Source organism: Astyanax mexicanus, chromosome 5, assembly GCF_023375975.1.
Source record: "Astyanax mexicanus isolate ESR-SI-001 chromosome 5, AstMex3_surface, whole genome shotgun sequence".
Taxonomy (NCBI): domain Eukaryota; kingdom Metazoa; phylum Chordata; class Actinopteri; order Characiformes; family Acestrorhamphidae; genus Astyanax; species Astyanax mexicanus.
This window is the reverse complement of record NC_064412.1, coordinates 22,621,853-22,643,711: the sequence shown is the minus strand read 5'-3', so window position 1 is coordinate 22,643,711 and position 21,859 is coordinate 22,621,853. Positions and strand designations below refer to the sequence as shown.

At 39.0% G+C, this 21,859-nt stretch overlaps 1 protein-coding gene across 8 annotated transcripts in view; it reads left to right on the top strand.

Moving 5' to 3' along the window:
* mast2 (microtubule associated serine/threonine kinase 2) overlaps positions 1-21,859 on the top strand; it is a 212,451-nt gene that overhangs the window by 128,413 nt on the left and 62,179 nt on the right. For 5 of the 8 annotated variants that reach the window (XM_022675850.2, XM_022675847.2, XM_022675849.2 and 2 more), the window contains one exon: positions 125-156. In XM_022675850.2, the coding sequence (XP_022531571.2) occupies positions 125-156 (32 nt within the window). Of the gene's footprint in view, positions 1-124; positions 157-4,545; positions 5,102-9,203; positions 9,390-15,747; positions 15,984-21,859 lie in introns of those variants that run through there. The other 3 variants (XM_049479057.1, XM_049479058.1, XM_022675851.2) reach the window with 3 other exon arrangements.

The following is a 21,859-nucleotide window of genomic DNA, read 5'->3' as shown; positions in this document are numbered from 1 at the left end:
ATCAATTTATAATATGTTGCCTGACATGTTATATGCTAAAGTAAAGCTTTGATGATATTAAGATCATTGCATTATTTTAGCCAGGTCATGTCTAATCATATTGTCTTCTTTTTCTTATTTGCAGAAGGAGCTGAGTCTTCCCCGAAGAGGCAGTTTGTAAGTACCTGTTGTTGGTTTCTTACTTGATTTGTGTCTTGTGATTTTCTGATTTTCTTTATACTACAGTATTAAAGAAAGCCCACTCTGAACTTTAGAATACAGAGCATAGAGTCACTGCCATTGTGAATCAGGTCAGTAACAAAGACTTTATTCTGTGGTTTCCCAGCTGAGGTATTTTATGATATTCTGTGAAAAAGCTTGTTTTTTAAACAAAGCCATTTGTATTACAAACAGTAAACTTGTGACTCCAAAAGGCAACTTTACTGGAGAAGGGAAAACCCCTCTCAACTTGTAGTGAAAGTCAGTGTACAAATATTATTATTAATTTTGAGTCATTTCGGAGTATTTCTATTGGTCCATGTATATGTGTGTGTGTGTATATGTATATATATATGTATATGTATATGTATATATATATATACATATACATATACATATATATATACTGTATATATGCGCAGCTGTGGGCAAAAAAAAAAAAAAACATTTTTTTTTTAAATATATGTACAGTTGTGTTCAAAATTATTCAACCCCCAGTGCAGTTAAGTGTGTTAGCTAATTCACAATCAGATCAAATAGGGACTCTTATTATGGTTATGTTTCTGTTGACATCTACAGGTGCTGTCAATGCCCGATTGAAAACAGCTGCTTAAAACTTCTGCTCTTGAGAGTGGTAATCTTTAAGGGGTTGTATAATTTTGTCAATAAGGAAGTTGTTGGTATATTAAAAAAAAATATATATATATATATTTGTAGATTAAAGTTGCATTTGTCTTATTATACAAGTCCTTATTTGATTTGATTGTGAACAAGTAGGCCTTTCACAATAATTACATTATTGACTTATCTTACAATAAACGGACACACCCTCAATAATTTTGCTTATTGGGGAGAGTCCTTTAATGTGAAACTGTACATCAGCTTATTCTATTTTATTTATTTATTTATTTTTATAAGACTTAGGTCTTAGTCGTTTTACAGAGACTCTAAGACTAGGTCAGTAGCTGAACTGCACTTAGCAGGGCATTACACACTCTTGTCTGTCTCGCTGCCTCCTGGTGTCGCAGTGCTGTAAGCCAATCAGAGGCGAAATGTTTGCATGTATGAATATTCACAAACAAGAGCCGAAATCTTATCGTTTTTCCACGTCCACTTTTCCAGTGGACTAAAGCAGCGTTATACCAGATCACTGGAGCACATGGCATTCATTCATACTGGAGACCACAACTAGACATTTTAAAATGAATGAAAAAAATGATGGAATGAGACCTTTAATGGTTAATGGTAAAGGTGAGTAGGCTGCAGACACATGGGCAGGACGTGTGCACTCCAACAGCTGAGGATCTCAGCTCTATTTGAACACACTATGCTGCACTATTTTTAACCTGCTTGCTGCCACCAGAGAATATTTGCACTCTCATGAGGAAAGCAGCATCACTATAAAGGAGTGAGTGTGTTTTACAGCTGGCTGCTTGGTGGACAGTTTGTGGAGCTTTATACTGTGTGTGTGTTTTTGAATGTGTATGGTAATCATAGATTACCGGTATATGTACGGGTGTCAATCAATCAGTCAGTGTCAATGAGTGTGTGTTAGGGGTGGGCGATATGGCCCTAAAATAATATCATGAAATTTCATGGTATATGCGATAGAGCTTAGATCTCAGTGTTTTGTGTCGTATTTTGCTGCTAGCATGAGCGCTTTAAACAAGAACTAACGCCACAGACCACGAGTTGTCGGGCGCTGCCGCTGTTGTGCCAAATCCGACTCCCTGCTGAATCCGACTCCACTTCGCAAACAGAATGCAACAGCTAGTGTAACCTCTGCTTATATTGTTAAATTTTTATATCCCCACAGAATTCGTTTTTTAAAACGTTATTCAGCTCTATTCAAAAAAGGTGTGGTTATTGTAAAAGGGCTGGTTATGGGCGGGACCAATAACAGACCGTCAGCTCCGCTTCGCCCCGCTCTGCAGTCTGTGACCGCGAGGCACAGGGGCGGGGTTATTTAAATGAGTAGATTGCTATCCACAGTCTTTCTCCCTCCTCTGGTCTCTACTGTGCAGAATCGGGTGTCAGGATCGCCAACATGGCGGAAGATTTTGGCTTCATTTTCATTGAATGAATGAGAACGGAGACACAGCGTCCATCTTTTTTTACAGTCTCTGTGCAATAACAATACTCTTGGCGATAAGACAAAACACTGAATTTAAAAATAGATATATTTCAAGAATACATTACTTCAAAAAAATAAAAATAAAATTTTATTATTGCATATAATATATTATATGATATGGCACACCTCTAATCGAGATAAAAAAACAGGAATTTTAACAGAAGTTAATAATCCAGAGTGTCATGATACTAATAGTAAACTGCAAATATCTCCATATATCCAGGATTAAAGTAATATAAATGATGCTGGACAGATATAATCTGTAGATATACAATGAAAATTGAGAACAGTGTGAATTTTTTTCTTTTGCTAAAAAAAACAGCAAGAGTAATATAATACAGGAAATTGACAAATCCTGCCCCTAACAGCTGGGGTTATGCATAGGGCTCAGCCAGGAACTACTACTCACTCAACTAACAACAATAGCAAAACCACCACAATCTGATACTGGCTCGACAAGAATCCAGAAGCACAGCCTAACACTATGTTCATGGTCCATTGCCTCAACTGCCAAGTAACAGACCTACCAAAAAATAACCTATGAACAAACAGAATCCCTCCTTAATCTAAGCTCACTTCCTTTAACTATGGCAACAACACACTTACCTAAGCACAATCACACACAATAAATCACATTATAAGTTGCGTGAGCAGAACACAGCAACCACTACCATCCGATACTGGCTCGACAAGAATCCAGAAGCATAGCGAACTATGTTCATGGTCCGTGCCTCAACTGCCAAGTACTCAGACGTCTACAAAAACTCATGAGACAAATTATTACAAGAGCAGGACCACACCAATCCCCTTCATCCAAACTCTAACACAAACTTCAGTGCAAGCTCTTCTCAGGGGTCATCAGGCAGGCACCTTCCTTCGTCAGTGTTTCGCTGAATTAGGCCCACTAGTAGTACCCTGATGTGATAATTAGGGGTGAGTGATATGGTTCGATATTTCAGGGTATAATATCATTAATATCGCCAATATTATTGGGTATGATATGATATGGCACACCTTTAGTGCGTGTGTGTGTGTGTGTGTGTGTGTGTGTGTGTGTGTGTGTGTACTAGGGGTGGGCGATATGGCCCTAAAATAATATCACGATATTTCATGTTTTTTTTGTTTTTTGTTTTTTTTTGCGGTAACGATACTCTTGGCGATATGAAAAAAAAAAACTGAATAAAAAGAATTCAAGAATTCACTACTGCAACAATATATATATATATATATATATATATATATATATATATATATATATATATGTGTGTGTGTGTTTTATAATTGCATACGATATGATATGGCACATCCCTAACTGAGATATTAAAAAATACAAGAATTTAATCAGATTTTTAACAGAAGTCAATAATCCAAAGTGTCATGATACTAATAATGAACTGCAAATATCTCCATATATCCAGGATTAAAGTAAAATATATGATACAGGACAGATATAATCTGTCTCTAGTAGATATATAATGGAAATTGAGAACAGTGTGAATTTTTTTTCTTTTGCTAAAAAACAGCAAAAAAGTAGAACCCTGATGTGATAAATACGATTGAGTGATATGGTGCGGTATTTCTGGGTATAATATAGTTAATATTGCCGATATTTTTGCACACAGTATGATATGGCACACCCCTAGTGTGTGTATGTGTGTGAGCTTGTGCATGTGTGTATGTGTGTGTGTACACACATGTATTTCAATGCTGTCATTCCCAAAGTGGCACTGGAGAAGTTCAGTGGGTTTGTTGCCCCCAGCTAAACCTGCAATGCTGCAGGCCTGGATTAAAGTCTTAATCAAATCAAGCTTACTTTTCTACCTCTGTGTCAATCAGAGAACAGCCCCCCCACACACACACATGCACACACATGCTTATTTGTCTCTAATACAGAGTAATAGATCATGTGTCAGTGTAATTGCATTAGGCTGTCCTGTAGCGAGTACGTCAGCACTCGAGACCTTCGTCTTAGCGTTGGATGCTACAGTGATCATATCAGAGCTTTCTGTTGATCCTGGCTATTGTCTGACTTCTGGCACGTCGCCTCCAGCTTGTGCTGGGAACAGTTTGATGTTCTTTTGGTTCTGGGAAGAATGTGTATGTGTGTGTGTGTATGTGTGTTTGTGTATACGGACAGAGATGGATACTATGAGTCGTGGGCGACAGCTGCACCCCCACCCCCACCTCCAGGGTCTTGTGAAATAATGGGAATGCCCTGTTCCCAGTAGCTACAGTGAGAGGCAGAAAGAAGCAGATAGAGAGAGGAAGGCAATGGCAGCATTAAGGCAGTGCTCTCTTCCACTATCCATCTTGTCTTTTTCATTGGACAAGAGCTTCAGTCTCTGGATTAGACCCTAATAAGTTCACTACTACTCAGTGGAGCGAAATGCAGCCTCTCTCTTGACCTCTGTCTATGGATATGTTCTCGGACTCCTGACTACTTTTAGCAACTGTCTACAGCCCACTCTGCTCACTTTTGTTATTCTGCTGGACATCCTTCTGCCGAAACCCATGGACTGGTCTTGAAGCTTTGAGGGAAATTTGAGCGTTTTTGGGTAGATCATTGATCAGTCAAGACAGGGTAAATGTTGGAGATCATCGCAGATCACAGATTACTGGTGATGGTTCTAAAACAGAGGTGACTGGAGTTTTTGGTCATTGCTGAATGCTCCACTGAAATATTCTCATGCTCGCCTGCTGAGCTTCTCAAACCACTGCAGGCATGAAGAAAAGAAAGGAAAGAGCTGGAGCACCTCACCTGCACATACAGTGAGTCTCTTTATCCGACCCACAACAGAAGAGAGCGTGTATGCAGATTTTTGCTAAACTTTGAGAATACTATTTTTTTTTTTTTTTTTTAAAGTTGTTGCTTTTTTTTTAATGATATAAAAACAATAATGTTACTGTAGCACATGCAAAATTTAGACAGCAGACTAAATTAATATTTTAATATGTTATGAAATAATATTGCCTCTATAAAGCCCCTTTCCTTTTTTATAGATATTTAAGTTGTTAAGGGTGCTTTTAGTACTTTTTAACACAAGCTTAAAGATTAAGCAGTAATTGAGTAGTTGTTGGCACTTTTAAAATACAGGTTCTTACCTAAGTCACATTTGTCCCATTTGTCTTCCAACAACCCATGTAATGTGTACATTGTATAATACAAACACAAAATTAAGCCAACTGCTTTGAGAACTTTGCTTCCAACGATGCACCCAAGGAACCCAGCCACACTGATCCCCCTTAGAAAAAAAAAGACTTTGCACTTTACATTTGAGTTTTTAGAAGGGTTTTCATCATATCAGCAGAAGTATTTTAGCATAGGAGTGGGAGACTACTTTATTTTAATTTTTTAATTTTTGATAAGCTAAAAAAAAAAAAGATTATCAGAGACAAACGTCTGTTTAAACAACGGTGGTGTTCAATAGAATGATGGTTGCTCTATTCAATACTTTTGTGGATGAGTTAGAGAGTCGGGATAACAAGGGGCTGTGATCATTTTGTGGACATCCTGATCTCACTCATGTTCTGAATACAGGTTGATTGCCTACCTAATGCAATCACGTCATTGATCAATCTTTTTGAAAGCCTAATCTCGACAGTTGGTTTAGTTACTACACTTAACTCAACATGTGTCCCAATACTTTTGTCTATATAGTGTATGTGTTAGCAATTGTACATAGATCTAAACCCTAGTGTTTAGAATGCAAGCTCTTGTTTGGTTCCTAAACATGACCATTGGCAGTAGTACCAGAATCAAAATAAATAAATATATATATATATATATTTATATATTTATATATATTTATATATACCCTGCTTCATTGCCTCTGTTATAACAAAAACCCAAAGTTCTAAAAATCTTTGACATGATGATATAGGAAGAAATTGGACCATTCGCAACATCTGTTAAGTAATGAAATTATACACCAAGTAATTAAAGAGTATTTCTGTTGCTCCATGCATAATGAAATGTTCACACAGTGAAAGGACAGCTGGTGTTAGATAAAAACCCAATAAACCACGCCTCCCTCCTCTTTTATCTCCGTTACATCTATCACTTTAGCTTTAATCTGTAGTGCTTCTGATTGACAGTCACAGACTGCTTCCAATGCCCTGCAAACCCTGTCCAGAGAGGCTCTGATAGAAACAGCTCAGTGAGTGTGAGAGATATGGGGTCAGTACTGGGTCAGCTTCACTTGTCTCTGTCCACTCATTCTTCACTTCCAGACCTGTAGGGCCCAGCATCCTGGCCTGCTCCCCAACTCCACTCATACTGGTGCCCTCTAATCTGGCTAGCTTTGTTGAGAATGCTGTCTGTGTGGAGCTTAGCCAAATGGTACTTGGCCAGTCCCAGTGGCCGGCAGCACTGCTCGGCTCCAGCCGTTTGAGCCGTTACTCAGAGAGTAGCTGGTGAGGAGTGAGTGATGGCTGTTGAACAGTGATCACTCAAACCAATCTAGTGTCAGTTACACAATGAACTTTCAGCCCTCAGACTGCAGCAGGCTGCCAATATGCCAACATGCTCTTTAACCAATCACAGTGCTTTTCACTGTGTGTCAGAGAGCATTCAGACCATATTAGGACTAGGGGTGTCATGATTCTCTAAATCCCTGATTCGATTTTATTTCCGATTTTAGGGTCACGATTCGATTCGATTCTCGATTTTCTTTTTTCTTTTTCTTTTTTTTTTACAGCAGAGAGGCCTATGCCAGTTTTAGTTTAGTCTATGGTCAGTCATTGGTTCGATTCATCACATTTACAATATCTTACCACATTAGGCACTAATGGTCAATTTGAAATAATTTAAATAAGATGTATATGTAATGCCATCTAGTGTCTTTTTTGGGTAGCAGCCTTGTGCACTATTAAAACAGCAATGTGCAACATAACAAAATAAATAATAAAACAGTCATTTATGTTTAAACATCTGGACATTTAAATGTCTTTTTAAACCTAATGTTTAGCTGTTTTTCTGTTGTTTTTAAATAATTGTGAAATAATCGTTGAAATAATTGTTGACTAATCGACTAATCAAAAAAAAATTGTCATCAGATTAGACGACTACCAAAATAATCATTAGTTGCAGCCCTAGTAAACATGTGACATTTTGGATCGAGGAATATTATATGTCCACTTAAGACTGTCCCATCCATCTGGTACCCACTATCAGGCTTATCTAGCACCCTTAAAAAGACCATGCTGCTTTATGTTTTTAACTCTTAATCACAAGATAACACCTCACAACTTATACATGTATGGGCAATCCAAAGCTTAGTCTTACACACGTTTTAAAAGCTCTAAAAGTCCAGAAAAGCAGTAGTATTTCTGAGTGGGATTGGCTACCATTCCTGCAAAGGCAACTAACTATATTAATAATAAAAAAAAAGTTATCTGGTAGGTCCCAGCAATCAAATAACGAAAGCTTTTGCTGGCTACCTGAGCAATGATAGCTACTGTGAACATAGAGAGATATCAAAATGGTGCAGTCACAAACTCCGATGCAATCACACATTCTCACCAGAGAACCATTTCAATCCCAAAAAGCGTACAGACTGTTGCTTTAATGTAAAGATTTGAAGAGTTCTGTGAGTGTAGTGGATCTAATTTAAATGCCTCATACTTCTTCTGTCTCAGTCTGTCTGAGTTGAGCTGCAGTGATTCAGAGCAGGTGCTCTGTAATTATATTTGCCATTTGGAATGACAGGCCTTGCTGTAACTGAATCAGCTGAAATAAACACAGCACAGAGTTTAAAAGAGAAATGTAGAAGAAGAAGGAGAGTTGGGTTTGGGTTCTCCTCAGGTCTGAGCTGCTGTTCTGTAAGGCGTGATGTAGGATGCAGATGTAGGAGTCTGAAGTTGGATGAGAAACGTATCAGAGCGCAGCTACCTGAACGACTGTGACAGAATGAGAACATCTCTATACACTCCATTAGCCTCTATAGCAGCAGCTGTACACACACACACACACACACACACACACACACACACACACACACACACACTTACATACACACAGTCACTCTCACTGTCAGCTCTCTTTTATTTACACTCTCCTCCTTCTTTCTTTTTTTCTTTCTTTTTGTCTTTCTTTATTTATTTCTATCTTTATTTCTTTCTGTCTGTTATTTGTCTGTTTGCCTGTCAGTAGTTTTTTCTGCGTTATTTCTATTTCTGTTTTTCTTAATTTTAAATTGTTTTCTTGTTTTCTATTCTCTTTTACTTTCTTTCCTTTTTTTCCTTTCATTCATGTCTATTTTCATTTTCATATTTCGGTTTCAAAAAAATCTTTTTCTTTTTGTCTTCCTTTTGTTTTAAATTTTCTTCATTCTGTATTCCGTTGTTTTTTTTTCACTTTCTGTTTGTCACTGTATTTTCTTTCTTTCTTTCTTTCTTTCTTTCTTTCTTTCCTGTTGACTGACTTTTTCTGTCTTTATTTTTCTCTTTTTTTGTATGTCTGTCCTGTTGTCCTTTTCTTTCTTTTCTTTTTTTTCTGTCTGCATTTTCTTCCTTTCTTTTTCTGTCTTTTTGTCTTTTTTCTGTCTTTTTTTTATTAGTTTGTTTTTTCAGTTCAGGACTGCCTCTTTAATTCTCCTCAGTCTGTGTAGAGAGTAGAGGAGGTTGAGTTAACCTGAGTAAATGGACCTCAATGAGAGAGTCTGGTCATGTTTAGGAACCACAGAGCTCAGACAGTAGGTCAGTATGTCTTTACACACTGTGAGAGAGTAGAGTGTTGCATTGTGGGTAGTATACGCTCTCATGTGCAGCTTACACCAGCACATGATACGATCGCTATCTGACCAGTCTGACGGGTCACTGTGGCCTTTTCCTTTCCTTTCTTCCTGCTGCTGCGGCCTCACTCCATCCCTAGAATCTGGCCCACTGCTCAGTTCCGTTGCCACGGCAACAGCAGCTTACTTCAGCATCTCCTCTCCCCCATCTCCGCCCCCTCCTCCCTTCTCCTGTCCACTGCTGGGGGTCCGGAGGAGCCCGTTTCAGCCCCAGTCCTGGGTCTGTCCCCGGGTGCTGGTGGTAACCCCAACCCGTTCCTCTGGAGGTAAGGAGGTACTATGATGGTGTGTGCGTGTGTGTGTGTAGACACACTAACACACTAACCCTTGCCTTGACTCTGGCTGTTCTTGGTGTGTAAAGTGTTACTAACCCACTATGCTTGATTGATTGGGTTTTATTTCTTATTTGTAAATGCTCTTGCATTTAAAAATAAAAAATAAAAAACTCAACTTTTGTCAGTAAAATAACTATTACATCTGCATTTTCTTTAGAGTGGAAGGGAGTCACATTTTGCTAATGGTTTAAAAGAAAATGGCATGAAGTTTGAAGGTTGTGTGCTAATACACTTCAGCTGGTATTGCATGAAAAAAAATAATCTCTCAAGTCTCACATCAAAAGAGACTCTGACACTGTTAGACCAGTCCACTCACTATTGATTCTTTACTAGTGAGAAATTTAGTGCAGGCAATAGAGATGATTCTGAAATTGTTTATCTATAGTATCGATGTTGGTCGATATTCACCTTAATTATGCATTCGGCATTCAGCCGAGAGTATATCGTTTAGCTCATGCAGTGAGTATAAGCACAGTGGCACAACAGGGCTAACAAACACCACTAACTATGTATAATGTGGCAAACAGTACAGAGCATATTCAGCAACCATTAAAAGTACAGTAAGATCCGATCTGAGCTCCACAATGACACTCTGTGTATTGCAATTAGAAGACTAGTAATAGAGTTCAGGACAGGACAGAATTTTAATTGTAGTTGACTCCAATTTACATTTTACTATTTTTGTATTTTTTGGTTTTAAATTGTCTCTTTTTGCTTTGTTTGTTCTTTTACTTGATCCAGACTCTAATGTACATTATATTGTGAGATGCAAAACATTACAGAAGCCTGGCATGATGATGCATTGCGAAGTTTTACTGTAGTGTTTAATGTGGACTCCAGCTTCAACAGTGAAGGATGTCAGTTATCCACAAATCATACTAAAAGACGATAGCAAAATTAGCCACAAAATCCCTGATTGGTCTATATTTTGTGGGGAATATATAGGGATTCATCACTTCCAGCCTTTATGAACTGCTGTGTTTCTTGCTTTACTGTTTGAGAATGATTGCAGGAACCATTCTGTAGACTAGTGTCTAATGCAGAAAGTGGTTGTGATAGGAAATCCATTGTAGTGATCAGATCTTTCTTAGTGGAGTTAGTCAGTAAATAATGACGACGTTTGAAACTTGAGGCTTAATATCACGCTTTGTTATAGTGCAATTCTCACAACTATTTTTTTTATAGGTGCACCAGATAATTGAGCATTTAGGCATTAAGGCTTATTCTATATGTGTCCATATATGTGTGAGTGTATGCGTGCAGGTCGTCCTATGCGCAGGGATGTGGAGAAGAGCCAAATCACTGATAATGAGGCACCTTGTAATGTCAGAAAACTCAGAGAGAGTGTGTGCGGTGTGTGTGTGTGTGTGTGTGTGTGTGTGTGTGGGGGGGGTGTGTGTGTCTTTGTTTGTTCATTCACCATGGTCTTTCTCAGGGCCTTTGACTTTAATTACAGAGCTGACACGCTTGTGTTCTTTAAACGAGGTTCACTGCTGTGTTTCTTCAGACATAGACAGAGTTAAATGCTTTATTTGAACCATGGTAGAACTCCTAATTCCAATGTTCTCGAACTCAGTGGAACCCATCAAACACAGGATTAATGGTGCTGAGAGAAGTCGAGTAGATGAAAGACCAAATTGCACACATTATTTAGCTTCTGTTTTGGATGATTTTTACTGAGATATTGTCTTTTTTTTGTTTGTTTGTTTTTTTGTTTTGTTTTTTTTTTCTCCAGAGATTGACTGGGCATAAGCTAATGACTGTGCACCTGTGAATGCAAATTAAAATGATGAGCTATGAAATAGCAAATATGAAACTTAAGTTTGATAGCTTAATCTAACCTATTTGTAACAGTAATGCGTAATGGGGTGCTGAGTGGTCCAGCAGGCTAAGCACTGCCACTATGATCAGGAGATCGCTGGTTCGAATCCCCGTCATGCAGCTTGCCAATAGCTGCTGGAGCCCTGTGAGAGCACAATTGGCCTTGCTCTCTCTGGGTGGGTAGATGACACTCTTTCCTGTCATTTCTCCAAAGGGTGATGTCTGCAGCACAAGGCGTCTGTGAGCTGATGTATCAAAACGGAGTCATTGCGCTTTCCTGCAAGCGCGCTGTAATTCAAGGGGTAATTTTCTCTTTTATGGAAGGTCCCCTGTAATTTTATTCCCATTTGGAACGACAATACATGTTTTTCTTTCTTGTATGTGCAAGGGTTTAATCAATGAGTTGAAAGCCCTATCCGCATGAGATTAGCTTCTCAGGGGGACGTCTGTGAAAAGTATTTCACACTTCTACTCAGTGATAAAACTCTTGCATCCAGACTGCAATCGAAAAAATAAGGAGGACCAGTGAATTTTTTAGGCTTTCTTGGTCACATGACATCGCATTCGGTAGCTTCTCTATTTCCACTCGCTGTTGTGTTTACGTGGCTCTCCATGGAAACGCACGCCCGAAGTGTAATTACGGTGTAGCAGTGGACAAATAGCTTGTTTATTAAATGTGTGGTGTTGAAACTCAGAGATGTGCGTCCAGACAGGACTAAAATTACTGGAGGACCCCAGAGTTCAGCGAAAAAAAACAATAGATAATTCAGCATGTAATTTTGAGACTGTAGCTTTAGATTTTAAACCAATACGCACTGTTTCATTGTCAGAGTCATGAGTTGCTTTCTTTGGCTTAGAATTATTTCCTCTAAATGCTGTCTAGCTTTTTTCAAACTTTATTGATGTGGAGGTGGGATATTTCACTCCTGTCAATTAGGGGTGGGCGATATGGCCCTGCAATAATATCACGATAGTTCATGTTATTATCGCGATAATATGATAATATTAAAAAAATAAAAATAAAGATATTAAAAAAAATACAAGAATTTTAGCAGATTTGTAACAGAACTCCAATCATCTCCATATATCCAGGATTAAAGTAAAATAAATGATACTGGACAGATATAAACTTTCTCTAGTAGATATATAAATGAGAAATGTGTGAATTTTTCTTTTGCTTAAAACAGCTAAAAAGTAGAACCCTGATGTGATAATTAGGGGTGGGTGATATGGTACTATTTTTCAGGGAATAATATCATTCACGATATTCAAAAATGTTGATGATGATGATATTATCAGGTACGATACGATATGGCACATCTCTACTGTCAATCCTAATTGCTCTCTAATTTGAGTTCTGTCAGTGCTAATTTGTTTTTCCTACCTATATCTTTGCTTTTTCTGCATTTATTTACTCTGTCCTTTAAGATTAACAAATCCAAATGCAATATATTAACCTATCTTTACCCTGCTGAAAAAATATATATGTGGTGATGGAAACAGTCTTACAGCCGTCCTTTAGCTCAGCTCTGACAAACCATGCCTGTGAGCAGCCTGTGTAACCTGCTGCTGTAAGTAAAATCATTTCCAGCTCTGTAATTTAACCATGACCTCAGTCATGCTTAATGTTCTCTGCTGTGTTAAGGGCCTCACAGATGTTGCAGAGCTCTCTGTTGCCTTTAGCATCCTGATTAGAATTTCAGTATTCAGGTTCTTTCTCATTTTCTTAGTTCCCTTTTCTCAGCATCTATCTATCTAATATCTGTGTGTGTGTGTGTGTGTGTGTGTGTGTATGGGGTATTCTATTCTGGCTGTGGTGTGTGTGTGTGTGTGTGTGTGTGTGGAGCCCCTGCTGTACGCTAGCTCAAGGTGACACAGTGCTTCTTATGCTTCACTGCTTCTGCTCTCGGCGCACACGTGTGTTTGTGTGTGTGTGTGTGTGTGTGTGCAAACACACACACAGTGCAGAGCATTCTAACTAGCCCCGTCACACAATCACAACCCCCTCTAACCTCACACTACCCCACATCCATCTCTCCATTACTGTGTCTGCACCAAATCCACCTCGTTCCTCCCTTATCCAACCTTGTCCAACACCTCAGCTGCAAGATGATGATAAGAACATCTGTATTTGGGGGAAATCTCTCTCTTGCTAGACTTAATCTGTTCCCGCTGATCATGTCTCATCATATAAGTCTTTATAAATGTGTCTATTTGTGTGTGAGTATGTGTGTGTGTGTTTTTTTTTTTATCTAGGCAGACATTAATCTCCTGTCATTCTGACAGTTTCTCTGGGGATTGAAGTTTTCCTCTTTAATCTTCCCTTTCTGGGGCAAAGACACACCCATCAAATCTGTTTACAGATTGCTTGTAGTAATAGTGTTTCACTCACTGTTGGTTTATTACATTTACTTCCAAGCTTAAATTACCAGCAGTTAATCAGCATTTTCAGTTCCATGATATTTAAATTAAGAGCTGCAGTCTGTTTGTTTTTCACCCTCTGATCTTGCCCACTACCCATTTGCCCGTCCCATTTCCACACCCAGGTTGGCAGGTATGGAACACAATCACAGGCGCAAACAGTGTGCTGCAGCTTCTGCATCCTTGCAGTGTGTTTATAGATGAAGACAGCTTAGACATAGCTTGGAGCCTAGAAGGACTACAAGACGGATGAAGAGCTGGCTAATTTTCTCTGTGGTTTCAGCTTAGATTGGGGAACCTTAGCTACCACATTTGTGAAATTTTAAGGCATTTCAACTTTCGCATGCTCACATTCATATTCACATGTGTAGGTTCAGTGTTCTTAACCTGTTAACATGTGTGAGCTTTGTATCTGAGGAATAGGATAAAATTGTCAGCAATTTTACACAGTTGCTATTACTTGTGGTGCCTGCTATCTACTAATTTGTGATCAGTAGCATCCTATTGGTAGTGGTTGTAAACTCGGCAAAGCTGAGCTGGAGATAAGTATTGACTGTGCTGTTTCTGCACACTTGCATACTACCATGAATTTGAACCAGTCTACTGCTGACAGAGAGAGAGAGAGACAGAGAGACAGACAGAGAGACAGACAGAGAGACAGACAGAGAGACAGACAGAGAGACAGACAGAGAGACAGACAGAGAGACAGACAGACAGAGAGAGAGAGAGACAGAGAGAGAGAGACAGAGAGAGAGGGACAGAGAGAGAGAGAGGGACAGAGAGAGAGAGAGAGGGACAGAGAGAGAGAGAGAGGGACAGAGAGAGAGAGAGAGAGGGACAGAGAGAGAGAGAGAGGGACAGAGAGAGAGAGAGAGAGGGACAGAGAGAGAGAGAGAGGGACAGAGAGAGCCAGAGAGATGCATGCCTTAACTTTCATCACATTCGTTCTCACTTTCTACCTTGTTATCGAGTAAAAAATTTTTGCAATCTTGGTTATGTTTTTAACATACATTTTTAAGTTTTGCAAAAAATGTATGGAAAGCCTGCTATACAAATGTGCTTTTTTGTGTGTAAACAAAAGAAAGTTGTAACTATTTCCCTTTGAGTTATAAAGTTACTGAATATTAGAGATGGGTGAAGTGATCCAGACTAGTACTGGCTAATGCCATCATGCTACAACATTACATTACATACAAGCTTACATACAGTATGAATCTGAAATATTGTATGAGTGAATATTGGCTGTGCTGTGCACACTAGCATACTACCATTCATTTAGACTAGTCTAGTGGAGAGAGTGAGAGAGAGAGAGATGTGTGTATGTCTTCATTACTTAAGGTGTCAGTTTATTCACATTCTCATTTTTCACCTTGTTACATCTTTTTGCCATATTTGGTGTTTTTATATACATTTTGAAATGTGCAGGCTAATGCGAGAGATATATGTCTTCCCTGCTTAAAGTGTTGTTGTTTATTCACTCTTTTTTGTCACACTTTCTTATTCTCTTTACACTCTTTTTTTTATTTTGATATTTTGCAAAAACTTGTCATTGAGAGGCCTGATATAAAAAATCTGGGATATTTTTTGTGCGTCTATGTGTGTGTTGAACTTGAAATACAGAAAGAAAGCTGTAGCCTTTTACCTTGACTTATGAAGGTACAGAGTATTGGAGATGATAAAGTTATAAAGTAATGGTAAAGTGATCCAGACTAGTGCTGGCTAATGCTGTCATGCTACAACATGCTAACATGAGCTTGGCTTAACAGTATGAGTATTGGCTGTGCTGTTTGTGCACACTAGCATTCTACCATGTATTTCCACCAGCCGGCTGCTTTGAACATGCATAAGAGAGAAAGAGAGAGAGAGGAGAAAACGAGAGAGAGAGAGAGTGATTGTGTATGAGTAGTAGGGGGGTGTGTGAGAGAGAGAGAGAGAGAGAGAGAGCATGTTAGGATGAAGAATACGGCTGAATTGTGCTGCTGCTGCTGCTGCTGATACTGCTGCTCAGTCTACCTCTAGCAGTGTCACAGGTTGCAGGCAGGCGTTTGAGTAGTGACAGCGTTGTGTCAGCTGGGGACACGAGCGTGTGCACACACATGCACACACTCCTTCAGCGTAAGCTGTCAGTCCTTCATTCGCTCGTCCGGCAGCTAGCTCCACAGCAGGCAGCGTCTCTGCGTGAAAGCCATGCTAGTGAAGATCCTGGATCATGTCTGACTCTTTCTGGACCGTGCTTTCCAATTTCTCCATGCCTGAGAGGAGCATGCTGCGCCGATCCAAAAGGTACAGCCTAACGTGACTGCCTGCCTGCCTGTCTGTCTATACATGTGTCTGTCTGTCTGATATATATTTTACTCTCTCTTGTTTTATCAGTGTATGCTCGTCTCTCGATGTCGGTTTTGGCAGATAACTCAATTTAGCAGTCACATGAGAGCATGAGGACCGAGTAATGGAGGACATAAAGCAGGAGTCGTTTGCTAGGGTTGTGTATGTGTGTTTGTGTGTGTGTCCTCTGATTCTCCACTCTCCTGAGGGTTGTGTGTGTGTGGGAGTGCTTTAATCCAGCTGTGTCTCCAGCCGTCTCATCGCTCTACTGTGCGGCTTTGCAAGGAGATGCCATGCAAGCCATGAAAACCTGAAGCCAGCCACGCGCGATCTGTCAAGCCGAGCAGGAAAGCTATATTTTACACACTGCTTTAAATCAGTCTTCGCCCCTGTGTTAACATGCCCTGCAGTGTGTACTCATGCATGCACACACACACAGAGAGAGAGAATAAATACGGCTTCTGTTTTCCTGTATCCATCTTCAGCTGTGGCAGTGCTCCATCCCTCCTCCTGTCGTTTAGTGTTTTTAGTGTAGCTCAGCTCAGAAAGAGAAATGAGGAAATGAGGGGATGAGGGGTGGGCACAGTGCTTGCATAGCAACAGGGCTGAGCATAGCATGGAGCACGCCACCTCTTTAACTCCCCCTTCTTCACTGTGACTGAAAAAAAAACAACTAAAAAAAAATGTTTGTTGCTGGTTGAGGTTGAAGGGCATCACCCTCCTCCCCCTCCCTCTTTACATGTCTTACATGGGAATTCTATACTTTGAAGAGGTGCAAGAAGTGCAGGTGACACAGATTGACAGGCAAGACTGTCAACTGCTGTTTGAATAAGTATGTTTACGGCTCATGTATTTCATATTATGCTGAATATTTAAATTAATGCGGCTGACTTTGAGATGGTGTTTTTCAGTTTCAGTGAACACACACCACCACATATGCTGATTTGATGTACTGTGGAAACTGTTCAGCAGGAGATGAAGCAGATGAGTCACAGAGATCACGACTTCCAGCAGCTTTGAGAGTGGTCTGTGTACTCACATTGGATAAGAAGCGTTTCATCAGATTCACACCTCAGACACAGTCTCAGACGTCTCAGAAGACTAGGGCTGGTTATCGTTTTAAAATTTTGAAACAGATACAGGTACATTACTTCTGTTTCGATACCAATACGCTATTTTTTTTTTTCAATACTTTTTTTCTAAATTGCAAACAAAAAATACAAAAAGCTAGAATTATTCTTACAAAACAAATTTATTTAACAGCCGCCATCAGTAATCTCATTCTCATACTGCCATGATAAGAGAACAAACAAACAATGAGCTTTTTTATTTGTGCCACGTTGTTAAGAACAAAAACAACAGCATTACATTAACTGCTTAAACTATAAATCATTTTTCCCGAAGCATACTGCTGGATGCATTTCAGTTTTAAAAGTTCTTTTCAAGGAATATCAGCATTGGATTGGCAAAATTAAATTACATTTATATTTGCGGTTTGGGCACTCCAAGTGGTCCAGCGGGCTAAGTGCTGCCACTATGATCAGGAGATTGCTGGTTCGAATCCTGTTCATGTAACTTACCTGAGAGAGCACAATTGGTCTTGCTCTCTCTGGGTGGGTAGATGGTGCTCCAAAGGGTGATGTGTTGAGAGATTGCAGCACAGCGGCAGTGTGTGAGGTGAATGATCTGCGTTTCTGTGCACGCTCTTCGCTTGTGAGCACCAGGGCACTGTGGGAGTTGTTTTTACCGTGCTGCATGCGCTCTCCAAGTTTGATGCATTTATGCGCATTTTTGCAAAGTATCGAAAACGGGCACCAGAGGGTTTTTTTTTTTCACCTTTTGGTTCTCTGTAGTACCAAAACATTTTGGTTGATGCCTTTTTGGTATCGAATTTTGATACCCAGCCCTACAGAAGAACGCTTGGCTTTCTTTCCTTGAAATATTTTCTGTGTTTAATAGACATTTCATTGGATTTCCTAAAAATGATGCTAAATTAAATAGTTAATGTAAGATGTAGGTCAATTAGTTTAGCAATGCTTTGTGTGAAATGTTCCATCAATTTTAGAGAAACGGAAGCCAAGTTTAGATTATAAGGCTGAATTGACTCAAATATGGTATTTTAACAATGTGATCCTAGAACGTCGGACATAGACGTGTATCTCATGATGTTTCTAGTAACACTAAAAGTTTGTAACATTTTATCTCAGTAATTCACACCATTTTATTTTTTTCCAGCTTCTGTCGATCACAATCAAGTAGCTATAATCCACTTTTTGATTAAATGGCAGGACTTTGTCTGTAAACCAGCCCCATGTTTGTGTTCGCCACAAAACTTATTGTGACTTCATTTCAAGATGGCGGCACCCAGAGAACCATCTCAAGGTACTGGGTGTATAAACAGCCTTTTTAAAAAAAAACTACATGAGCCCATTTAAAGTTGTCAGTGCCTCATTTTAAAAGTAAAAGCCCAAAGAATTCCACCAATGAAGTGTAGAGCTACTTTGAGCCTCTTAATGATTGATTTTCTCCATTTAAGTTAATAGTTAATTTAATATTAATAGCAAGTTACAAAAAATATACTTCAAAAACAGTTTTTTAAGTACTTGCTGCTTTGCTAACACAGCTGCACGTGGACCACTGAGTATAAATTAACTTAACATGGTGATCAAATAGATAGATATAGTTAATTTAATTAAGTTATAATTAGTTTGTTTTATTATTTAAGGCAGCAGGGCACTGTATTATAGGTGCTGTCACTATAGCTTTTTTGCACTTTTGTTGTGTAAATAATGTCTATTTTTTAATTGAAAAGAAAATAATACAATTATGTCCAAGGCTTCATTCCACTCTTGTACAATTGTATGAGTTTTTGACACAGTCTTTATATGGTAAAGAAGTAAGCTGTAGCTCAGATCTGCATTGTTAATGGCAACCATTGGTACAATATAGTGGTTTCTTGTTTTCCATGCTGTTTCCTTTCAGTTGGATTTTTCCATGTTTAAAGTAACAGTAATTTAATAATGTAAAACATATTAGTATTATTAAAGCTGTAAATTATCATTATTAACACACGTGCACTGAGACAGCAGTCTATAAACGACATAGATGCTACTACTGAGATGTTGTCAATGCTGGTGGTGTAGTGGTCATTTGATAAGAGAGGATACAAATATCAATATATTGATTGAAAGGCTTAAATTTCACTTATTGATTTATGATGATTTATTTATTCATTTCATCCAGCCTTTGTATTTGCAGGAATTATAGAACTTAAACACAGCTACAGCCTGTTATTCATGAAGGAGGTTTTGCAGGAAAGACTTAACAAAGAGAGACATGGTTCACACTTAATTTGCTTCTCTAACCACGTTTGAATCCAGATGGGCTTATCCTCTTGCCCCCCATTTTTTCTGTCATTTTGCCCTTCCCTTCTTATCTGCCTTTGCCCTTGTTCTCTCGTAACCCACATTTCACTCTTTATTATCTCTCTCTCTCTCTCTTTGTTGCGAGCACCAGCCTAAGAAGGAATTGAAAGGCTTTATATTCACCTCCATCTTCAGCAAGTCAATGCTGGCTGTATTCACATCACTCACATGGTATATTCATGGTTTGGCATTGTTGAGGTGTCGTGTCATTGAGCTTAAAAATGTAACTGTAGAAAATCAAGCAGTGACTTTTGGCAACCAAGCACATAGGTGACCTCATCAAGAGCTCCCATAACATCTTTCCCTGCTAGGCACACCAGATAATGAAGCAAAAAATGAAAAACACAAAAACACACACACTAAAAAAGACAAATGTTATGTGAGACAAGAAGAGCTCATTTAAGCTGTCTAAGCTTAAATCTTCCTAATGTTACTTTGACAAAATGTTTTTGTATAAAGATTGATTCATTTTCATACATGTAGAGTAGAGTAAAAATCAGTGCATGAATAATAATGTTACATTAACAATCTAAAGTTCTTTGATTTTGAAAACCTCTGGAATATAATCAAGAAGAATATGGATGACCACAAGCACATTTTTTGCACCAAAAGTGACAAAGTTATCCAAAAGCAGTGTGTAAGACTTGCGTAGGAGAACATGCCAAGATGCATGAAAACTGTAATTAAAAAACACCATCCTGACCAATCAGAACTCCACTGTCATGGCTGGAGACCAAACAAATGAACATTAAGAAGGTGGCAGAGCAGAACATTAAAACTAAAATGATACAACACACTGACTACCAAGTTTTAGAGGTTAAAGTAAATATATGAAGAGCAGAGCTGAAAGGCTGGGGAATGATGATGAAGGTGATTCTTAAAATCATCTTGTCTTGTCTAAGTTCAATTCAAGTCTGTTTATTTCCACAAAATTGTGAACTATATACCTTTACCGCTAAAGAATGGAGATTGCGGAGCTGGAAAAAAAAGAGCGCACATTTATTACATTTATTACTAACCTGTTATTATCTAAAGCCACAAAATGGGCTTTAAAGATAGTATATATGGATACATTTAAATGATGGTGTGTATTAAACAGAATGTAGGATGTATGTGATCTATGCTGAGATCTATAGCAGAGAATGAATGGCATCAGGGCCCTGTTGTTTTCTTTCCCTGTCTCACACTTTTTTTTTCACACCCACCTTCCCCTCTGAGCAGATAAGGTGGTCTGCATTATTAATGCACCCTGTTGAATGTGTGTGTGTTTCCCTGTGAACAGCCCACTTTTCTCACACACTCAACATCATCAGTGAGCCCTGACCTTGTACACAGTAGAGTACAAACACGGTACGCCAGCAGTGTGGAATAACTGGACTTTACTAAACAGATTTTGCAGTAATTCAGAATATGTTAATGTACGTATATATACTAATATATGTTAAATAATTATATTTTGGTAAATTCAGTAAGGTCTTGAAGGTCTGTGGGATGTTTTCTTTTCATTTTTTATGTTTTATTTAGCTGCAGAATTCTTTAATATATAACTTTGTGTTGATCAGGGCAGCAACTAATGACTAATGTTTTGATAGTCGACTAATCTGCCGATTATTTGTTTGATTATTCGCGATTATTTTTTGTCATGTGCTCCATTTGTACTTGCTACTGATGAGGAGAGCTAAACATTTAGTCCCCAAGACCAATTTTGTAGTGCATTTTGATAGTTTAACATAACTACATTAAACAAAAAAAATCCAAAGTGTGTTATGGGAAACATTCAAACAGGCTGGATGTTATTTTCAGGAGATTCTAGGATACTTGTACTTTTTACTTTTTTTTTCTTCTTTTTCTTGGAAATACCTCCCTGCAAATGAATCGTTAGGTTATGAATATAACCCCTGTTCCCTGAAGGAGAGGAACGAGGTACAACACATAATGTATGGGATATCACGCCCTTGCGTGTCTGGCTGAAGACACCTTTAATCACGCCTAAAAGGCAGATGATGCATAGTGACGAGGGCAGGAGGGCCCGCCCCCTGCATATAACCCCACGTCACCAGCATCACTCCTCAGTTCAAGATGCTGCTCTTCACTGAGCTAACAGCGAAGCGGGGCAACCTGTGTTGTACCTCGTTCCTCTCCTTCAGGGAACAGGGGTTATATTCATAACCTAACGTTCCCTTTCAGTCGATTCACTCGGTACAACACATAATGTATGGGACCTATATACACGCCCCGCGGAGCAGACACCGAACCAAGCGGGCACACTAGAGCACCCCAGACCCCGAAGAAAGAACAGCATGAGCTACTGAAGGGGCCACCACATCTAGGCGATAGAAGCGCACAAAAGTATGAGGTGATGCCCAGCTGGCAGCAGCGCAAATGTCTTTAACGGAGACACCCTTAAAA